The sequence below is a fragment of the Leptopilina boulardi genome, unplaced genomic scaffold, assembly GCF_019393585.1.
Source record: "Leptopilina boulardi isolate dan_hultmark-lab unplaced genomic scaffold, ZJU_Lbou_2.1 LbouV2_322, whole genome shotgun sequence".
NCBI classification, from domain to species: domain Eukaryota; kingdom Metazoa; phylum Arthropoda; class Insecta; order Hymenoptera; family Figitidae; genus Leptopilina; species Leptopilina boulardi.
In genome coordinates this window covers 835,544-854,868 of record NW_026137888.1, presented here as the reverse complement: position 1 = coordinate 854,868, position 19,325 = coordinate 835,544, and the positions used below count along the sequence as shown (strand labels likewise).

General features: G+C 26.5%; 1 protein-coding gene across 1 annotated transcript; it reads left to right on the top strand.

Annotated features, from left to right (window-relative positions):
• The first annotated feature begins 240 nt into the window (after positions 1-240).
• On the top strand, positions 241-15,959 carry LOC127284298 (uncharacterized). Its single transcript, XM_051309687.1, has 15 exons — positions 241-414; positions 789-986; positions 4,146-4,464; positions 5,423-5,528; positions 6,919-6,986; positions 7,098-7,244; positions 7,613-7,657; positions 8,489-8,536; positions 10,989-11,084; positions 11,593-11,691; positions 13,018-13,152; positions 13,350-13,454; positions 13,851-13,925; positions 15,002-15,106; positions 15,794-15,959. Exons 1-15 carry the CDS (start codon positions 241-243, stop codon positions 15,931-15,933), a joined length of 1,860 nt encoding a protein of 619 aa, XP_051165644.1. The 3' UTR covers positions 15,934-15,959.
• The last annotated feature ends 3,366 nt before the right edge of the window (positions 15,960-19,325 follow it).

Below are 19,325 nucleotides of genomic sequence, written 5' to 3'. Positions count from 1 at the left end.
AAATATTGCTTTAAAATTAGAGCAACTTTTTAGTGCAATTTTTCCACGATGATATATTACAACAATATTAAAAAAATATGAGTCGAATTAAAAACGAAGAGTCGGATAGAGGCGGATAAAATTTGATTTCAACAAATAGAAAGCATTCTAACAAAAATAGAAATAATAGTTATTAATAAAAACAAATTGCAAAATAGGCGCAAAGTTAAATTGAAATTTGAAGGCCTTCGGCCTCGAATGATGGCTGCAAGGAACGAGCAGCAGCAGTCAAAAATGACCAATGCTTCACAATTCTTTGAAGCACTGAAGGAATGTCAATCATTTAATAAAATGCTTGCGCCAGGAGTCACAATTCTTAAATTAAGGAAATTGCCGCCAACTGTCAGAATAGTATACATCGATAAATCGTTTAAGGTTTTTAAATGTCATTTTTAAAAAAAGAAAGATTCTTTTTTTGGGTCGATACTATATGAGGAATTTAAACATATATTTTTAAGCTTGTATCGATACAAAAAACAATCTTCCTTATGTAATATTTCTTATTAATAACATTACATTTTATAACTTCAATTTACTGCATTTTTAACAGATGTCATTTGAAAAATTCTCTCTTGATTTCATCACTTTTTCAGTGGAAGAGAAAAAAAAAGTATGTTTTTATAAAAAATATTTATTTGCTTTAAATATCTAAAATCTAACCCGTCAATATGTTAATTTTTATTGCAAATTTTTGATGATTAAATTTATATCTCAATTATTTAACTGTTTCTATTCTTTAAAATTCACAGGGTTTTATAGCGTTCTGCGTAGTAGCAATAAAAATTACAGATATTATCCTGAAAAATCTTTTCGTCGAAATAGGATCACATTTTACAACGAGGAATGTACAATACGTAGTGGGACCATTCGATACTAAAATAGAGAAATGCTGTCGGGAAGTCTTTTTAGCCGCAGAATACTATTCCAATTGGTATCAGTTTAAACAGGTATGTGAAATTGTAAATTTGAATGTAGGGGAGAGTGGGGCAAAACCGGGTATGCCTAGTTTCCCATGATAGGTATTTCCATTTGTGTTACCTATTACATATATCTTTTATATTACAAGTACAACCAATATCATTTTAATTATATTATATTATATTATATATATATATATATATATATATATATATATATATATATATATATATATACAATTATATATATTTGGTTTCAAATGTATGACCTTTCGGCCTTTTACATTTTCCATACATAAAATACATTATTATTTTAATTATATAACCAATGTATAGAAATTTATTTATAATATTTTATGCGACTTTTAAATTTTAGGTCAAAAGAAAATCCATTTTTATCGAATGTAAATCACTTATAAAACTTTTTGTGTCGATATATTTGTTTCGGCAAGGATAACATTTTCTTTAGCATTTACTTACGAGTAATTTTTCTTAAAAGTAATTGTTAAATTATTAACAATAAGCTGAGAATTTTACATTTTGTTAAAAAATGCAGTGCGGGGAAAAATCGGGTACCAATCGACATGTATATTTCGAGATCGATGTTTTAACTTTCGATATATTAATTTTTTACCATATCAATGAAAAAACGATAAAAAATTAATAAAAATATTAAGAATTTCGTTTAAACAATTTAATAGCTGTTATTCATTATTAATATAGGGCCAGTTGGGGTAAATGGGAACAAAATCGCTATTCTTCACAAATTACGTAAGTTTCTTCCTTTAAAAGTTAATATTTGCGGGTTTATTTTTTTTTAACTTGTTATTTACGTTACCAGGATTAATTTTATGCAGTAAAAAGCTGCAGCTAGATAAGCTTTAAACGCATGAAACTGACTGTCCCCATTTACCCCAAGATTTAGAAAATTTCATAAAATTTGGGGTAAATGGGGACAGCATAGTTTCTAAGAAAGTTTTAAGAAAAAAGTTTCCTTAAGTATATTACTGTATTAAGGGATGAAAAAACTTGAAAAAAAAATTTGTAGTAGATATATAATAGTTGAACTAATGCGAGACAAAATACTGAAATAAAAAAAAATTTCAATTGGTTCAACTATTATATATCTACTACAAATTTTTTTTCAAGTTTTTTTATTTCAAGATAAAAGCTTGTCAATACTCAAAACCTCTTGCAGGTGATCTGAGGTTAAAATATTGACGTTGAACTTAATTTTAAAACTGTAAATTAAGCTCCAAAACCTCTTGTCCCCATTTACCCCAACTGACCCTAATATATTTTGATTAAAAATGAATAAAATGTTAAATAATATTTCATGATTTATATATTTTTTTAATAGTACTCGGTTTTGACCCACCATCAAGGAAAAACCGAGTACTTTGCATTTTTTTTAATGATCAAGGAAGAATTTTCAACAAGACTTGAACTAATTTGTTTGATAGATTCTTTGTAAACCGAGAATTACAAAAAGGTACCCGGTTTTGCCCCACTAACACCTACTCTAAAAGAAAACTTTTTTTTACAATGTTTTTTAAAACAAAAATATTCTAATAAAATTATTTAAGAATATGTGACTTGGACAGTTAAAAGGGACCTTACGTCCGAAATCAAGTTTTCGAGAAAAACGACTTCAAAGTTAACAAGTCGAAAATATGGCACCAAAAAATGAAATCATATGGATTCGCTTCGAACATATTGTGAGTTTAACAAATTTAAATGAAACTTGTTACTCGAGGGTTTCCGGGGTCCCTGATTACGAATCTGAAATCCGTTTTTGAAAATTCAAAATGGCTGACAAAATTCGTAATAAGCGATCCCATAAACTCCCGAGTAAAGAGTTTCAAAATAATTTGATCAATTTTTATTCACCTATTTTCTACTTAAATTTTTTACGATTTTTGAAACCAGTTGTGTCTATCTTTAAAGCGTATTTTTTAAAAGACTAATGAAGCTGGATTTTTTCGGACATAAGGTCCCTTTTAATTGTCCAGGTAACATATATTGTTTTTTGCGATAAAATTGACGACACTTTTTTATTTTTGCTACAGATCTGATTAAATCAATCGAGTAGCAATAATTCTACTGTATTAATTGAATCAATATGGGTAACAGTAGACTCCCGCTCTAAGCCGCCTTCACTCTAACATGAATTCAGTTTAAGGGTACGATCCTATGTGAGTAGAAAACGTCAACCAAAAACAGAAAACCATGAAAGTGAGAGAGAAGTTGTCTCTCTTACACTCATAGTTTTCTGCTTTCGGTCGACGTTTACTACTCGCATGAGACTCAAACCTGGGTTAGATCATTCATTTTAAGCCGGGTGAATATTTTCGCGCGCATGCCAATGTAGGCCCGTAAAATTCAAGGACGAGTAAAGAAGATATTTTAGACATAGGAATTTTTTGACCATTTTACTTTAAATATTGATTCAGATATGTAATTCTAATTATATCTACAAATATTAAAATTTCATAAAAATTAAATTCTTAATCGTCGTAAGTTTAATATAATTTCACTGAGGGGATCATTTATAAAAGTGTACGTTTCTAATAGGAGACCCGGCTTAAAGTGAATTTCTGAAACATGACTATCCGGCTTAGAGCGAAAGTCTACTGTACGTAACAGTTCTCGTTAAAAAAACCTAGGTTTTGATTTAAAATTTTAATAATAATAATCAAACAAACTTGTGAAGTGGTTTACCCTTTACCCTACTCTCCAAATCTAAATCAGTGAAAGGAAGTTTTACTGGTTGTACAGTAAATTTTATAATTATTTAAAACTTTTAACGTTTATAATTTATTTCTTTTTTTATAATGCGAAAGTTGGAGATTTTCTTTTATTTTTAATCGTCAAATTTAAAAAAATATAGAAAAAATAGTGCAATGAATGCAACATTTTATTGAATTAATCAGAGCCTATTCACTTATTCCGAGTGGTATACTTATAGCTCGATCATTCCACAACCCTGCAAAGCGAATTAGTGAGAATCCATTGATTAAGATTGAAAGAGATAGTGGTTAAAACTTTTTTTAATCTTCCATCTAAAATTACTTTTATTATTATAATAATAAATATAAAATTTAAAAAACTGTCATCTCTAATATAATGTTTTATCATTTAAAAACTATCGACTATAATTATAATTTAAATTTAATAATATAATTTCAGCTCATAACGGAAATTTGGTTCAGGAACAATTTAAACCAGGATCGCCAAGGAGTGTTAAACGCAGCGTTTATCATACCATTATTTCCGGAAAACAAACTTTTAGATTCTCTCCGAGAATTCAAGGAATTTTCTAAATCTCAGGGAGAAGAATATGCAAATTTCTTAGCTGAGGTGGTGGAATTATTAACTGAGATTGGTTCAAAAGTTTCTGTAGTTGAACAGATTTTAAAGGAGGACTCCACCTTTAATAATGTTTTTAATATTTGCGAAAAGCAATTTGATGGCATTATTAAAAGTAAATCTCTGGCAGATCTAATTGGTAACAATCCTCTTCTTCATTTCATTTATAATTTATCAATTGTTAAATATCTTAAGTGTTTAACTTATACATATTGACAAACTTGTAGTATTAAACAACCATTGCAGAAACATTTTGAATAATTATTAAATTCTGTTTTTTCAAATTAAAATCTAGTTAAGGGGACTTTCTGGTGTAGAATTGACAAAAAAGACACGTTTCAAAACTTTTATTGTAAGAAAAGTATTAAAGAAATTGCAAAAATTCTTTTTGGACATTATTGCACATTACATAGAGAAAACTTAAAAAAAATGTTTGAATGTATTTAGTTGAATTTCATAGCTGTAGGTGGCGTCTTCGAAGAGGTACCTTTTTTGGTGCACTTGATTTCGAACAAGTAATAATATATAAATTCAAAATTCAAACGGGAAGCTCTTCATAAGGATTTATTCTACAAACAATAAACCTAAAAAAAGCTATTTTTTATGTACTTTTTTCTCAAAAATTTGAAAAAACTCCGTTTTTTTGGAGCAAATTACCCCCGTATAAGAAAAAAAGGGTAGAAATATAAAATATTAAAGGTTTATCGAATCGAATGATCTTTGGTTTTTTAAAATCGGTTCGGTAGATTTCGAGAAAAGCCGTGCACCAGGTTGAAAAATGTGTTTTCGAGAAAAGCGCGTTTAAAATTTTTATAACATAATTCATTTAGCCAGTACTATCAAACAATTTGTTAATACAACTTTTGTTTTTTTACTTATTTTTTAAAAAACGTTTTGGGACAGTAATTTTATGATATTAAGGAATATTTTCAAGCAAAAAAAAATCGATTTTTTTAGTATTCTAAATCAGAAAGTCCCCTTAAATCAATGAAATATTTCTGAAAGCGTAATTCAGTTGTATATTGAAAGTGTTATTTTTGTTTACCAGTGCTAATAAAATGGGAAAATCATGTATTTTTCATATATAATGTTTGTAGAGAATTTTGAAGAATTGGCTGCTAAAAGGCAAATGATGAAATTAAAGTCGGAAGTATCCTCGGAAATTAGTGATACAATTCACAAATTAAAACACTCACCAAAGAAGTAAGTTTTTTAATTCTAAAAATAATTAGAACTAGAAAAATAGATTTAAAAATTACAGAAAATTTATATCCGTGGTTTCTTGTGTTCATATATCGGCTCAAATTATTTAAACGGACTATATTTTTTATTTTAAAAATTATAATATTACGAAAACTGTAGTCTAAATAACATATACTGTATAATTATATGAGAGATTTTATTATTTTGCAAAAGTTTTAATTTCGTAGACTTCGTTGTTATCGCATACGCAAAACATCGATGCAAATATATTATATATCCAAATCTTATTCCAATTGTATGAAAAACTGTACAAGTATTTAAAAAAGATTTCATCAGCTTTCATCGAAATTAACCCAGTATTTGTCCCACGGATTTAAAAAAACTTTTATATATATATATATATATAGTTACAATATTTCGATCCGATATACAAAATTTTTGAACTTTCATAATTTAATTCCCTTGGTGATAATTTATTTGTAAACATTTTTATACTTTTCAATTCTTGACGAAAATTGTATACAATTTAATTCCGGTAGGGTAGAAATAATTGAAATTAATTTAATTCTGTTCAATGCCACCAACCTGTGGAACCAATTTAAATCACATTACAGCGTAAATATTGGTGACACTTTAATTTTTTTTAATAGAAATTGAATTAAAGTGCATTAAAATGATTGTAAACATAACCGAAATTCAAAACGTTTTCTATCCTAATGAATGTCATTTTTGAAATTTTATGAACTCATTTTAATCAACCTCTTCTTGCCGGGGAGTTTTGCCAATCATTTAAAAATTCAATTTAAGTACCGATTTCATTAATAGTAATCAAGAAATCAAGTCAAACTATTTCTTACGATCTGAAGAATAAAATGGCTCTAATGTTGGCAACAATGTCTTACGTGAAGGATAAGGGGAGGGATTAAGTTGTCTTAAAAAAGCCTTACGTAATTTTACAGAAAAAACCTAGGCTCATTTTTATTATAGCTCAAAATGTACCAATGCTAAACGACATAGAATCTAGTTACTCAATTTGAACCTAGGGTTTTTCAGTCTTCTGTACGACCCCTTACGACAAATATAGAGAACAAAAAATAATCGATTTTTTAATTATATATTGGTTATTTCCACCACAATTTTTTATTGAGGTTTTGCATTTGTTTTAACTATAAAATTAATTTTAAACTAAATTCGCAAACTAAAATTTCTCCAAATGTTTCTCGAAAACACCTTGGAAATTACAGCTGGAATTTACAAAAGGGTTCTTTCGGAACAATATTTCACGTACAGTTCTATAAAAGTCAAACTTTTACAAAATAATAATCAACATAATAAATTATATTATATAATTGTTTAATATTTTATTTTTAAATTTTATTATATGATTAAGGTTAACGGTCAAAGAAGCCTCCATAATTTTGCGCGAAGCAACCAAAAAAACTTCAAAAATAACAAAACGTAAGTATAATAAAATTACTAAGTTCATAAAGAAAAAATTATTTTTAAACTGATGAAAACGGAAAAAACTTGCATAAATTAAAATAATTAAAATTCCTGTAATTTGTTTAGCTTCAAAATTAACGCAACTGCAAAAATGTAATACAACATCAATTCCTTCAGAAAACTTATCTGAAAAAATTATAAACATATCGGAAGAATCTTCCAATTTAGAAATTGTCATTATAAAGAAAACTGATGGAACAGAAGGATATGTCGGTAATACCAAAAATAAAAATTAGATTAAAAACTTTATTCATTATCTTATTATTTATGGGTCATTCCACTTGAAAGTTACCTACGACATTTTAAATTAGGTAAATATATTTTTTTCGTTCTTTGTAGAGAAAAAAGTATACGTATTTTTTTATAAGAACTAAAAGTACCCAAATTTTTGAGTTTGAATTTTTAAAAATCTAGGTATATGTATAAAAAATAGGTATACCTTTTTTTTCTACAAAGAACAAAAATAATATACCTACTGAATTTGAAATATTATAGGTTTTCATGTGGAATCACCTTTATATAAATGCAAAAAATAATAAAGAAGAATTTTACAAGATACACTTATAAACTTTTTTTTACAGATCTTATTGACGAGTACACTTTTCCGCTTGATCGGGAGTTAGAAGGTAAAACAATAATATTTATTTATTTATTTACAACTCCAAATCCTGAATATAATATTGTTCCGCATTTAATACATTATTTATTTAAAACGGTTTCAGGTAAATACATTTTGAACCTAACTGAAAGGTTTTTTTGATTGCTGACCAATTTCGGTGCTGAAAAGAGCAAAAGTTCTTTTTTCCCAACTGATATGACCCATTCCTACGATGATTATTAAAGAACGTCTATAAATCCTAAGATCTAAGTTACCCTTAAAGTACTAGAGCACTCTTCTATCTGCAATCCAGTGTCATTTTAAATGACAGTTGCAAAACTATTCAACTACAACTTATCAAGTACACGATATGTAGCGTCTAATCCCGCTAGTAAATTAAATAAGCGATCCAATTGACTCCCGACATGAATATTTATCTCATATCATCCTCATGTTGATTTTTGGATTTAAATAGTTCCTCTGCGTGTAGTCAGCTACTTTAGAATTCTCCTTTTTAAATATCTTGAGAGTCTACATAATATTATGTCCTTTTTGTGTTATTAAGATCTTATTTCTTTCCATATTGTATGTGTCGCAAGCTTTGACAAATTTCTTCAAAATGTTTAACCTCTAACTTCTTTTTCAAGTTATTCTTTACATTAAAAGTTCATTTTACACTCATACACTTTATAAAAGTATAAGTAAAATAAACTCCATTGTACGGAGATATTAAAAAAATTACGTTATATTAATACTAACAGTGCCAGGAAAAAGCACAATAAGTAAAAAAATTAATGAAATACATATATAATATAATGTGACAGTAATACATTGACATAAATTGAATTTCTGATTTTAGAAGCCTTTAACCTTGATGAAAGAGAAAAAAAAATCGACCAGGAAAGAGGTATTTAAAAATTAAATGTTATATGATAAAATTAAAACCCCTATAATAAAATAATAAATAATAATAAATACATTTAATATCTAAGTAATGTTTACAATAGGTACATGTCATTGAATATAAACAAATAATAAAACAAATAATAAATACATTCAATATCTAAGTAATGTTTACAATAGGTACATGTCATTGAATATAAACAAATAATACTCAAAATATATATTTATATTAAACCGTCCGACACGATTTTTCACACATGAAAAAATCAATGATTTTCAGAAACTAGGACCAAAAAAATGATACCCGTGTCTTGCCGTTTTGCTAGATCAGGTCATTTTTTGCTTTTAGGGGTAAAAACAACCCTTAAATGAAAGGTGATAGGAAATCTTGTACAAATTAATAATTTTTTATGAAACCTGGTATTTCGGGGTTTTCCGAGTCGCTGATTACGAATCTGATGTCAGATTTTCAAAATTCAAAATGGCGGATCCAATATGGCGGTCGAAATTTATAAAAATTTACCAATTCATTTGAAAGTTGTTACTTAGGGGTTTTTGGGGTCGCTGATTACGAATATGATGTCAGATTTTCAAAATTCAAAATGGCGGATCCAATATTGCGGTCGAAATTTATAAAAATTTACCAATTCATTTGAAAGTTGTTACTTAGGGGTTTTTGGGGTCGCTGATTACGAATATGATGTCATATTTTCAAAATTCAAAATAGATCTAATAATGTGGAAGATTAGAAAACAATATATGAAAAATAAAAATTTCCACATATGTGTTTTTTGTATATTGGACACTTTTTTAATGACAAAACAGGCTTTGTAGTAAGTAAGAATATTTTTATTAGATAACAGTAATAAGCTCAAGTGAGATGAATTTAAAGATGTGAACTAATTTTTTAAAACTGTTGTGCAAAGTAAGAAAGTCAACAATTGTCATTTGTTTTATGTACTATTTTCTGTAACTATGCAACTGAAAACGAACATATAAACAACTGTCTAATATTTCACATTATTAGATCTATTTTGAATTTTAAAAATCTGACTTCAGATTCGTACTCAGCGACCCCAAAAACCCCTAGATACGAAGTTTTATAAAAAATAATTAATATTTATAAATTTCGACCGCCATGTTGGATCCGCCATTTTGAATTTTCAAAATCTGACATCATATTCGTTATCAGCGACCCCAAAAACCTTCAAGTAACAAGTTTCAAGTAAATTCGATGAACTTTTATAAATTTCGACCGCCATATAGAATCCGCCATTTTGAATTTTGAAAATCTGACATCATATTCGTAATCAGCGACCCCAAAAACCCCTAAGTAACAACTTTCAAATGAATTGGTAAATTTTTATAAATTTCGACCGCCATATTGGATCCGCCATTTTGAATTTTGAAAATCTGACATCAGATTCGTAATCAGCGACTCGGAAAACCCCGAAATACCAGGTTTCATAAAAAATTATTAATTTGTACAAGATTTCCTATCACCTTTCATTTAAGGGTTGTTTTTACCCCTAAAAGCAAAAAATGACCTGATCTAGTAAAACGGCAAGACACCGGTATCATTTTTTTGGTCTTAGTTTCTGAAAATCATTGATTTTTTCATGTGTGAAAAAAAAAGTTGAATTTTGTCGGACGGTGTTATATATTTATTATTTCTTGTCAACAATGTTTATTGAGATTTAAATAAGGAATAATTTATTCTTTGTTTACAAATTCAATTAATGATTTCAATTACATTTCAGAAGAGCTAGACAAAAATTTGAAAAATGTATTAATGGCATAAATAACTAAAGAGAAAAAGTTCAAATATATTAAACTTTTTAAATTTATTAAATTACACACCTAGTATATCTATTAGGGTAAAATCCGGGCGATTCACGATTCGCCGCCAACTTATCCCCGTGTACCTGCTCAACGGCAAATTTTCGTCCCCGTATGTTCTTTAACCTAACCTAACATCCAGATAAATGCATTCAAGATTCAATTAAGCAGAATAAAAATACAAATGCTCTACATTTGGGCATCTATTCTACCCCAATGAGTTAATTGCCTTATAATCTCTCAAAGATCTTAGAGAAAATAGAACTATTCGTACTTTACTCTACATATAATATTTAAACTAGAACAAAAGCTTTAAAAATCAAACAAAAAATGAAATTAAAAAGATAAGGATAAAGAACTTGCGAATTAAGGTGAACATTTGTCTGAAATTATCTTCAATTGTACAAATATGCTTAAATTATGTTTAGTTATTTGCAATATCGTATAGTAAATAAAAAAATATTTTGAATCATTTTAAAGTATTTAAATACATGTTTAGGAAAATCTTGAGTTGTATACACCTTGATTTCCCTCAATATGTAGAGTTGTCTACATTATTACAAAAAAAAATGTACAAATTTAATTAATATTTAATTAATATTTTATTTATATTTCAGAAAAGCTAGATGAAAATTTAGATAACGATTTAACCTGGGTATCTAAAGAGAATGAGTTGCAATTAAACAGTCTTAACGAATTTTTGAAATTACCTGGTATGTCCATAACTTAAAATTCAAACTTAAATTTCTGTAAACCTCAATAAATGCTTGGAATATTAAGGTATTTCTCCGGCAAATCGATTTTCGCTAGAATTTTTTTAAACTCTGGGAAAATGTTCCTTTTTATGTACTTTATAAGTGGTAAAAAAACCTAGTACCCCTTGCCATGCTAAAAACTGAGAAATGTGGGTTCAAAGTTGCACCAGTTAACATAGGATTCCTAATCTGAACATGCAAAACTCACACATTTTATTGAATTATTTAAAAAGTTATCGATAGATTTTTTTAAAAACGAGTATATTGTAGAATGGAATTAATAGAATAATATAAAAAAAGTTTTAGTAGGGGTATCCATGCTAATTTTTTAATTACAACGTTTTGAAGTAGAAAAGTTAGGTTATTTATAGATTTTTCAAGGGAGCCGGAGATATACCTTAAGTAAAAGTAAAATTTACTCGATATATCAAGCAAAAAATTATTCAATATTTTATTTATATTTCAGAAGAATTAAAAGATAATTTAGAAAATGATCTAGTACAGTGGCTGTCTAAAAGTGAAGAATTTCAACCGAGTGAACTTCACAAGATTATCAAATCATCTGGTATGTCTTTTACGTAATAATTAAGCAAAAACAAATGTTTCAACAATATAGTAAAAAGAATACTTATATAATTGTAAACTTCTCGAACAGAATATTCTTATATTGAGTGAATGACAAATGGTTTATCAAAAGAAATTTTTTTCTTAATATATTTTTTAAGACATTTAACAATTATTAATTACATTAGTAATAATTATTGACCATCTAAAATTTTTCCTAGTTTAAACATTTACAATGATATTATTTCTTTAGAAAACACTTTAAATTTAATACCAAAAAATTTATAATTACATCAAATCCATTAATTTCAGAACCTCATAATTATTTTAAAAAAAACAACACATTTACCATAGTACATTGTGCAACGAGAGCGGAAAATGCTCCTTTCTGCTCTAGTTGCACACAATGCTTTGTGAAACATCTGCAAGAAAAAAGCTATTTTATATGCTGTTTTGAAGAATAAATTTAAGGTTACGTTGTCTAATATGCCTGAAAGTGTGCAGCAAAGTATACTTTGCTGCACACTTTATTACGATCCAGAAATCAACAACTTTGTGCTGCATTTAGGTTAAAGTAAAGTAGCGCTTTTCTTGCAGGTGTTGCACAAAATTAATTACTATTCAGAATTGATTAAAATAAAATTCAATGTAATAATAGGTGATTTATTTATAATTTTTTATAACAATGCTTCATCAATTTAAAAAATCTCTGTTTAATAAAAACAATCCTAAAAAAATCACTTATTCATTAATATTTTACTCCAATCTTTGTTTTTCAACTACTAGTTACAGGATGTCATTCTAAATTTGTTGTGTATCAATCAGTAAATAGTGTATATTGACAAATTTTTCACTTTAAATGTCAAATATAAAATTATAAAAATAAATCAAAATTTTATATTTTTTATTTTTTTTAAATATTTTTTTATATGTTAACAATTAAAATAAATCACTTGATAATTTTAGAAATATAATAAAATTACTATCCTGAAAATTATGGCGTTTTCTCGACCTAATAAATCGAGGCAGACAATGATATAAAAATATTCGTTAACACTGCAAAAATAGATATCTTCTTGGTATCTTAAAACAAGATGTTAAGATGGAAATGGTATCTTCCATTCGCTTCCATCTTAGAATAAGATGTTAATTTTAATATTAAGATGCTTTATTCCTATTATAACATCTTAAAATAAGACACTTTAAATAACTAAAAAGATACTACCAAAACGTCTTAAAAGTTACTGCCAAAACATCTTATATTAAGACACTTCTTTTTGCAGTGAAGTAAATATAAATCTATTCAATAATTTCATGTGTGTTACAGAAAAAGAAAATGATGGTAATGTTGAAGATGATAATGATGATGAAGATAAATTAAAATTTGAATTGAAAGAGTGTCAGGTGAAAAAGGAGGGACTGCCAACAACCGAGATTCCCAAAACAATCAAATCATTACCGAGTATGTCTTCAATTCTTTCCATAAAAAATTAAACACTTTTAATTTAAGTAAAGTCATATACTTAACCAGTACACAAAACGATAAGTTTATCTAGTCATATTACATACATACATAGAATTAGTTAAAACATATATTTAATAATTTATATGGCTATTCAAGTAAATTCTATTGGAATAAAAAATCCTCCTTAAATTCAGCCATAAAATCGATTGAAACACTAATTGCGGCAACCCCAAAAGATCCAAATCAAGCAGTTCCAGAAAAACCACAACAAAATAGAAGACATGAAGGAGATGAAAATAGTAAGATACATTTTGTGTCAAAATTAAAAATACAGATTAAGTATCTTTGAATCCCTTTGTCTGGAATCAAGAAATATTTTTTAATTTATTTATTTCATTTAGAATTTTAGATACATAAAATGAATCTTTGAAACATAAAAATTATGACCTAATTATAACAAATTTTTCCCCTATCCTATAAATTTTTTTAAAAATTTTCTTCTTATTTAAATATACAATATTACATTTGTAAAGTGCTAAAAAATAATATAGTTCTTTAAAAAACAATTTTTTAAAATTCCTACAAATAGTTAGCACTTACATTAAAAATTTTTTATGACTATTCAAATAAATTCGACTCGACTAAAAAAATCTCCTAAAATACAGAAATAATATTGATGAAAATATTATTTGTAGCAACTTCAAAAAATTCAAATAAAGTAGTTCAAGAAACCTCACCACAAGGGAGAAGACATAAGGAAGATGAAAATAGTAAGTTACAATTTGTGTTAAAATTAAAACTAAAGATTAAAAATATTTAATACCGGTGTCCTGAAACAAGAGTTATTTTCTAATATAAATTATTTCAGAATTTTTGATACGGATTTAGAATCTTAGAAACCCTTATCAAGATAAAAGAGATACATTTAAATTTAAATCTTTCTTATTTAATTTTAGGTACAGATAATAAATCTTATAAACGTAAAAATTAGGATTTACTTATACCAAATTTTCCCAAATTCCTTAAAAGTTTTTAAAATTTTCTTCTTTTTTAGGGTTCCATTCACGCATTAAACCGCGACGGAACCCACATGAAATCACTTATGACATTTTGGTCTCCCCCTGCCAAATCTAGCCATTTCAATCTAATCAGCTGAAAATTTGTACCCATATGTATTTTCAAGTGTAGAATTCACGAAAAATATAGCAGATCCGATTGGAATTTATTAAATTCTCGGTTTTTTGGAAAAACTAATTTTTTCAAAAAACGTGTTCCCCCCTCTGTCCTAACTTTTATAGTTTATAATCTAATGAGTTGAAAATTAGTATATATATTAATTTTCACGAGTAGAATAGAAATAAAATAAAATTAAAATATCCCAGATAGCACGCAAGTCTGCTGCAAACTTACAGCCGACTTCCATCGCAAGTTTAAGCTTGCAGCAAACTTGCAAAACTTGGAATGCAAGTCAGCTGCAAGTTTGCAGCAGACTTGCGTGCTATCTGGGATATTATATTACAATAAATCCCCTCTTTTACTGTTTTCAATTGCAGAGCAACTTTGTTTTACATGTGATTTCTTAAACTAAATTATACGAAAAACTTTTCGAATTAAAATAATAATAGAATTTAAATAAACGGCACCCTAGGTGAGCGAGTGGAATTCGCACTTAACCATTTTTTAAAGATATAATATGATATTTGTAAAATGTTTAAAAATAATCTAATTTTCTAAGATAATAATTCATTATAATTCCTACAATTAGTTATACAACATACATATAAAATTTTTTTAAATACCTATTTATGTAAATTCAACTTCACTAAAAAAGTCTTTTCAAATACAGAATTAATTTCGATTGAAAAACAAATTGTGACCCCTTTACAAAATCAAAATGATGCAGTTCCAGGAACTTCACGACAGAAAAGAATACATGAGGCAGATGAAAATAGTAAGTTACATTTTGTGTTCAAAAAAAAAATAGCATTTTGAAGTTTATTCAAAAGTGAAAGTTGGTGATATTATGGATTTAGAAATTATCGGATAAAAATATGTAATTCAATTTTCGAAAAACTAAAAAAACTTTATGTCATACAAGATTAGTTGCCTAATTGAGTTCTTTTAAAATTGGTCATATTAAATAATTCCAACACTAAAGTCGGTATTACCACAGACTAACAACCCATTTTTAAATAAAAAAATTGCAATAGTTAAACAACATGTAATATTTTATAGTACTTTTAAGTCTTTTAAGTATTTAAGATATATTAAAGTAGGTCAACTTTAAAAAAAACTTTATCAAACATATCTAAATGTAAAACATTAACAAAGAATAACGCAAACTGGACATACGTTATTATATCTTAAATACTGAAATAGATAATAATAAAAATATTTATCAAAATGTAACTGCCTTCTTGACAAAAGAATTAAATTCGTATTCAATAAAAAATATTAAGCCGGGAAAAAATATTAAATCATTGATCAAATCCTTTATAATAATAATCTAATAATAATCTATAATAATAAACTTGAATTTTTATTTACCCTCTTAAAAACGAACTTAAACTTAAAAAATATAATATAACTTATTAATTTCAATAAAAACCACATTGAACAAAATAAATTATTGTTTTAGAACCAGTGTTCAAAAAAAAAGGAAAGCCGACTGCAAGGTCAACGCAATACAAATTAAGAAAATATTATCCAGAATGGTACAAAGAAAATTTCCAACCATATCAAAGAGGCATAAACTACTGGAATCAGTATAAAAGATAAAAATAAGGTAGGAGTGGAAACATAAGAAAATCCAATAAAATAATTCATAAACACATTCAAGATATATATTATAAATTCAAACTAGAAATTACTTTAAAAATACAAATATAGATTAAAAATCTTTAAAATCTTTGTCGAATAATAAAATTTTTTTTAAATTTAATACTTAAAAAAAAATTTAGACAGAAAATCTTTCAAACCTTTGTCCGAATACCAGAGATATTAATTAACTTAAACTATTTTAGAATACTTGACACGGATTTAAAATCGTTAAAATCCGTGTCCGCAAACAAAAGATATTTTCTAATTGAATTTATTATAAAATTTTGGGTACAGATTTAAAATCGTTTAAACCCTTATCCGCAAACAAGAGATATTTTCTAATTCAATTTATTTTAGAATTTTCAGTACAGATTTAAAATCCTTAAAACCCTTGTCCGGAAACAAGAGATATTTTCTTATTAAATTTATTTTAGAATTTTCAGTACAGATTCAAAATTGTTGAATCGCTTGTACGCAAACAAGAGATATTTTCTAATAAATTTATTTTAGAATTTTCAGTACAGAATTAAAATCATTGAAACCCTTGTCCGGAAACAAGAGATATTTAATAATTAAAATTATTTTAGAATTTTGGTACAGATTTAAAATTATTGAAACCCTTGTCCGCAAACAAGAGATATTTTCTAATTAAATTTATTTTTTAAAATTGTTGAAACCCTTGTCCGCAAACAAGAGATATTTTCTTATTAAATTTATTTTAGAATTTTCAGTGCAGATTCAAAATCATTGAAACCCTTGTCCGGAAACAAGTGATATTTTCGATTTAAAGTTATTTTAAAATTTTTGGTACAGATTTAAAATCACTGAAACCCTTGTCCGCAAAAAAGAGATATTTTCTAATTAAAATTATTTTAGAATTTTGGTACAGATTTAAAATTATTGAAACCCTTGTCCGCAAACAAGAGATATTTTCTTATTAAATTTATTTTAGAATTTTCAGTACAGATTCAAAATCATTGAAACCCTTGTCGGGAAACAAGAGATATTTTCGATTTAAAGTTATTTTAAAATTTTTGGTACAGATTTAAAATCACTGAAACCATTGTCCGCAAACAAGAGATATTTTCTAATTAAAATTATTTCAGAATTTTGCTACAGATTTAAAATTGTTGAAACCCTTGTCCGCAAACAAGAGATATTTTCTAATTATATTTATTTTAGAATTTTGGTACATATTTAAAATTGTTGAAACCCTTGTCCGCAAACAAGAGATACTTTCTTATTAAATTTATTTTAGAATTTTCAGTATAGATTCAAAATCATTGAAACCATTGTCAGGAAACAAGAGATATTTTCGATTTAAAGTTATTTCAAAAATTTTCGCAACAGATTTAAAATCTTTGAAACCCTTGTCCGCAAACAAGAGATATTTTCTAATTAAAATTATTTTAGAATTTTGGTACAGATTTAAAATAGTTGAAACCCTTGTCCGCAAACAAGAGATATTTTCTAATTAAATTTGTTTTAGAATTTTCAGTACAGATTTAAAATCATTGAAACCCTTGTCCGGAAACAAGAAATATTTTCGATTTAAAGTTATTTTAAAAATTTTCGAAACAGATTTAAAATCACTGAAACCCTTGTCCGCAAACAAGAGATATTTTCTAATTAAAATTATTTCAGAATTTTGGTACAGATTTAAAATTGTTGAAACCCTTGTCCGCAAGCAAGAGATATTTTCTAATTAAATTAATTTTAGAATTTTTGTACAGACTTAAAATCATTGAAATCCTTATCCGCAAACAAGAGATATTTTCTAATTAAATTGGTTTTAGAATTTTCAGTATAGATTTATAATCATTAAAACTCTTTTCCGGAAACAAGCGATATTTTCGATTTAAAGTTATTTTAAAATTTTTGGTACTGATTTAAAATCACTGAAACCCTTGTCCGCAAACAAAAGATATTTTCTAATTAAATTTATTTTAAAATTTTGGTACAGATGTAAAATTGTTGAAACCCTTGTCCGCAAACAAGAGATATTTTCTAATTAAATTTGTTTTAGAATTTTTAGTACAGATTTATAATCAATGAAACCCTTGTCCGGAAACAAGAGATATTTTCTAATTAAAATTATTTTAGATTTTCGGTACACATGTAAAATTGTTGAAACCCTTGTCCGCAAACAAGAGAGATATTCTAATTAAATTTAGCTTAGAATTTTCAGTACAGATTTAAAATCCTTGAAACCCTTGTCCGGAAACAAGAGATATTTTCTAATTAAACTTACTTCAGAATTTTGGTGCAGATTTAAAATTATTGAAACCCTTGTCCGCAAACAAGAGAGATATTCTAATTAAATTTAGTTTAGAATTTTCAGTACAGATTTAAAATCCTTGAAACCCTTGTCCGGAAACAAGAGATATTTTCTAATTAAACTTATTTCAGAATTTTGGTGCAGATTTAAAATTATTGAAACCCTTGTCCGCAAACAAGAGATATTTTCTAATTAAATTTATTTTGGAATTTGGTACAGATTTAAAATTATTGAAACCCTTGTCCGGAAACAAGAGATATTTTCTAATAAAAATTTATTTTAGAATTTTGGTGCAGATTTAAAATTATTGAAACCCTTGTCCGCAAACAAGAGATATTTTCGATTTAAAGTTATTATTAAAATTTTCGGTACAAATTTAAAATCATTGAAACCCTTGTCCGTAAACTACTGATTTTTTCAATTAAATTTATTTCAGAATTTTTGGTACAGATTTAAAATCATTGAAATCCTTGTCCGCAAACAAGAGATATTTTCTAATTAAATTTATTTTGGAATTTGGTACAGATTTAAAATTATTGAAACCCTTGTCCGGAAACAAGAGATATTTTCTAATAAAAATTTATTTTAGAATTTTGGTGCAGATTTAAAATTATTGAAACCCTTGTCCGCAAACAAGAGATATTTTCTAATTAAATTAATTTTAGAATTTTTGTACAGATTTAAATTCATTGAAATTCTTGTCCGCAAACAAAAGATATTTTCTAATTAAATTTATTTTAAAATTTTGGTACAGATTGAAAATAGTTGAAACCCTTGTTCGCAAACAAGAGATATTTTCTTATCAAATTTATTTTAGAATTTTCAGTACAGAATCAAAATATTAAAACCCTTGTCCGCTAACAAGAGATATTTCCGATTTAAAGTTATTTTAAAATTTTCAGTAAAGATTTAAAATTGTTTAAACCCTTGTCCGCAAACAAGAGATATTTTCTAATTAAAATTATTTTAGAATTTTGGTGCAGATTTAAAATTGTTAAATCGCTTGTCCGCAAACAAGAGATATTTTCTAATAAATTTATTTTAGAATATTCAGTACAGAATTAAAATCATT

Coding starts and splice junctions, on each gene's coding strand:
- LOC127284298 (XM_051309687.1), top strand. CDS start 241: ATGGCTGCAAGGAACGAGCAGCAGCAGTCAAAAATGACCAATGCTTCA. Junction 11,085..11,592: donor CGAATTTTTGAAATTACCTG/GTATGTCCATAA, acceptor TTTATATTTCAG/AAGAATTAAAAGATAATTTA. Junction 11,692..13,017: donor CAAGATTATCAAATCATCTG/GTATGTCTTTTA, acceptor TGTGTGTTACAG/AAAAAGAAAATGATGGTAAT.